At 56.4% G+C, this 2,920-nt stretch overlaps 1 protein-coding gene across 1 annotated transcript in view; it reads right to left on the bottom strand.

The window, feature by feature from the left end:
• The window catches only part of LOC102493032 (NUT family member 2G), an 89,704-nt gene extending 87,066 nt beyond the window's left edge, over nt 1–2,638 (bottom strand). The window contains exons 1-3 of the mRNA XM_027774986.1: nt 1,821–2,638; nt 936–1,064; nt 3–142 (exon numbers count right to left, since the gene is read on the bottom strand). Coding sequence (XP_027630787.1) covers nt 3–142; nt 936–1,064; nt 1,821–2,587 — 1,036 coding nt within the window. The 5' untranslated portion in view covers nt 2,588–2,638. The remainder of the gene's footprint in view (nt 1–2; nt 143–935; nt 1,065–1,820) is intronic.
• Between the last annotated feature and the right edge of the window lie 282 nt (nt 2,639–2,920).

A 2,920-nucleotide genomic window follows, 5' to 3' on the forward strand; every position in this document is an offset into this window, starting at 1 on the left:
ACCTGGCTCCTGGACAACCTCGGGGATCAGGAGCCCTGGGGGGTCAGGCTTTGGTGGGGCCACAGGAAGGTGGTACTGGGAGCCATTCAGCTCCTGCAGCTGCTGAATCTGCATCTCCTCCTCAGCCTCGAACTCCATGAACCTGTGAGGAGGAAGGTCAAGCCCTGCTGAGAGGGAGGTCAGGCCCCAACACAGCACCAGCCAGCAGGGAGGGGAGGACATGCCTGGAGTGGGCTGCACAGATCCTAAAAGGGCAAGGTCATTGGGAGCATTCCCGGGCTGAACCACAGTTCTGGGACACTTTTTCCTGGCATGTGCAGGGCACACGGTAAGACCACGGCTTTTTAATCCAAGTCAGCCTGTGCAGGGTCCTAGGGCCTCTCCTGTCCCTGTCCAGACCACACAAGGGAGCCTAGGCCAGTAGGTGCATTAGGGATGAGTTTTATGTGGACAAACCTGGGAACCACGCCCAGATCCAGGACTGAGGCTGGACTGTGAGTCCTTGAGGATGGAGGGAAGGGGAAACCAGGCTGAGGCTGGACCTTGTTTGGTATTTGAAAAGAGGGGACTGCCATAGAGCAGGGACAGGCAGACAGGGATGCACTCGGTGTCTGAGGTACTGGCTTCTCCTGACCAACCTCTTCCACCCCAGCCCTTCTGGGATGGCAGCGACCGAGATGTGGCCACTTTTCCTGAGGAAAGGCCATCCCATCCTCTCCGAGTCAGCAGCTCCAGGAAGGCAGTAGGCTGGATGGCCGAGCTGACCCCTATCCTGGAGGGGACCCCCATTGGGCTGCCCTGGCTCCTGCAGCCCCTGCCCACTGTCTGTATCTAGGTAGGGGTAGACCAAGACCCTATCAAGGCCCTCACGCAGACCCCATTGTCACTCACCCTCACCCACCACACGACCCCGTTGCCCAGGGCCCCAGACTCACTTGGCCGCCATGTCATAGTATTTCCTGCGGTCAAAGGAGCTTGTGCGCTGCCATTCCTGCATGGCCCGGGACAGGCCCTCTTCCAGCGACATGGTGGGCCTCAGTCGGGACAGGGACCGGAGCACTGGGCTGTAAGTGCCTGGACTTAGAACATTCTGAAATCCTACCCCATCCCCAGCTAACCCAGTCCCACACACCTCCCCTGCCCTGGGCCTCATTACATCTGTCCCATGTCAGTCCCTCTCTCAGCCTCCTCCCTTCTGTGCTCCTTGGACCCCAGCATCACTTCCCATGATCACTCATCAGCACTAATCACTTCAGGTGTCCCCTGATGTCCATGAGTCCCCAGTGTCTGTACCTCTGTGCTCAATGTCATGTCCCCCAAATTCCTGTGCTGAAAGGGTAACCCCCAATATGATTATTCTAAAGTGGGTTTATTGGGAGGTACTGGATTTAATCCTATTCATAATAGTCAAATTCCCTCCGGGGTCCTGCACTCCTCAGTCCCCTTCCACCTGATGACCCCATGGCCAACAGCACACAAGTCCCTGCCAAGGTGGGAATACAAAGGTGGAACAGGCTTATGGAGCCCAGAAACTAAGACAAACTTTGACTCATGATTTATAAGAAGCGTTCTCTGAGTTGTTTTCTCCTGTACATAGTACTGTAGGGTTTATTGACAGAGATGGGTCGTGCCCACAGACGGGCGAGGGTCAGTTTAGGTCAGTCACCTGACCGTGTGCCATGACTGGAGGGACGTCAGGATTGCAGAGAAGGTAGCTCTGCCCAGCAGATGTCATCCCCCTCTGAACCTGTCCCCAGGCTCCCCCACTGACTTCACCTCCTCCTCCTTCCCTGCCTTCTTTCTATGCAGCAGGTACTCACATGAAGAAGCAGGACAGAGCCTCGCCATCAGGACTCTGGGGCAGGTACTTCCTGGCCAGGGTTTTGAAGCGCTGCCAGCGTCGGAAGTTGTTGTAAACACTCCCGGGGTTAGAGGAGCTGTCCAGCGAGGCCATGGCCTGGGAGGTGTCCAATTGGTCATCAGCAAAGGCCCCTTGCGGCTGTGGCCCAGTAATCACTGGGGCCATGATGGGAGTGATCTGGGCCACCAGGGGTGGAGCTGGAGGAGGCTGAGCTGGGGTCCAGCCTCCCTGGATGACCTGGGAGACCCCGATATTCGGGGCAGGTATGGCAGTCTGCACAGCAGGAGCTGCCAAGAGGAGGGGAGGGGCACCTCCAGAGATGGTTCCCAGGGGGCTCCAGTTGATGGGGGCCTGATTCAGGACAAAGGCCTGACTGGGAGGAGCCTGAGGAGGCCCTTGTTCTGCATTAATTTGCAAAATGATGTTGACAGTCCCAGCTGCACTGGAGCCATGGCCTGCAACAGATGTCACCAAAGGTGTCACAGGGGGAGCAGACAGCACCAGGGGGCAGCTAGGAGGAAATGCTGCAGTCAGAACAGGGGTCAGGGTCTGCTCCCTGGGCAGCTGGTGTGCTGGGCCAGGAGTGGGCTGGGGGCAGTGCAGCGCCAGGAAAGATGTGGAGGAGCCAGAGTTCAGGGTCTTGTTCTGTCCCAGAACTGAAGATGCTGTGGAGAAAGGGAAATAGGTGGATGGAGAAAAATCGCTGGTCATGTCGGCCTGGATCATGGGTAATGGTCCTTCTAATGGGAGCTCCCAACAATCGCATGAAGGCCCAGAATCAACCAGGAATGAGCCAAGTTTCAGATAGGACAAAGTTGTGTGGAGGACAACCTGTCCCAAAAGGGCCTCAGGACAACTTTAGGAAAGGACAGCTACCCAGGTACCCCTAGTCCTTCAGGACACCCGTCCTGCTTGGAATACTAATAACAGATCATCTTCTCATTGGGAGTCACTGTCCTTCCTCTCTTGTAATGGAAACCAATCTTTTTTTTCTTCTTTTGAGAGTTTCTCCTCCATTCTCCTCTCGGGATCTTGGGCACGCACACACACACGCCTGGC

This window comes from Tupaia chinensis, unplaced genomic scaffold (assembly GCF_000334495.1).
Source record: "Tupaia chinensis unplaced genomic scaffold, TupChi_1.0 Scaffold000506_1, whole genome shotgun sequence".
In the NCBI taxonomy this organism is placed as follows: Eukaryota; Metazoa; Chordata; class Mammalia; order Scandentia; family Tupaiidae; genus Tupaia; species Tupaia belangeri.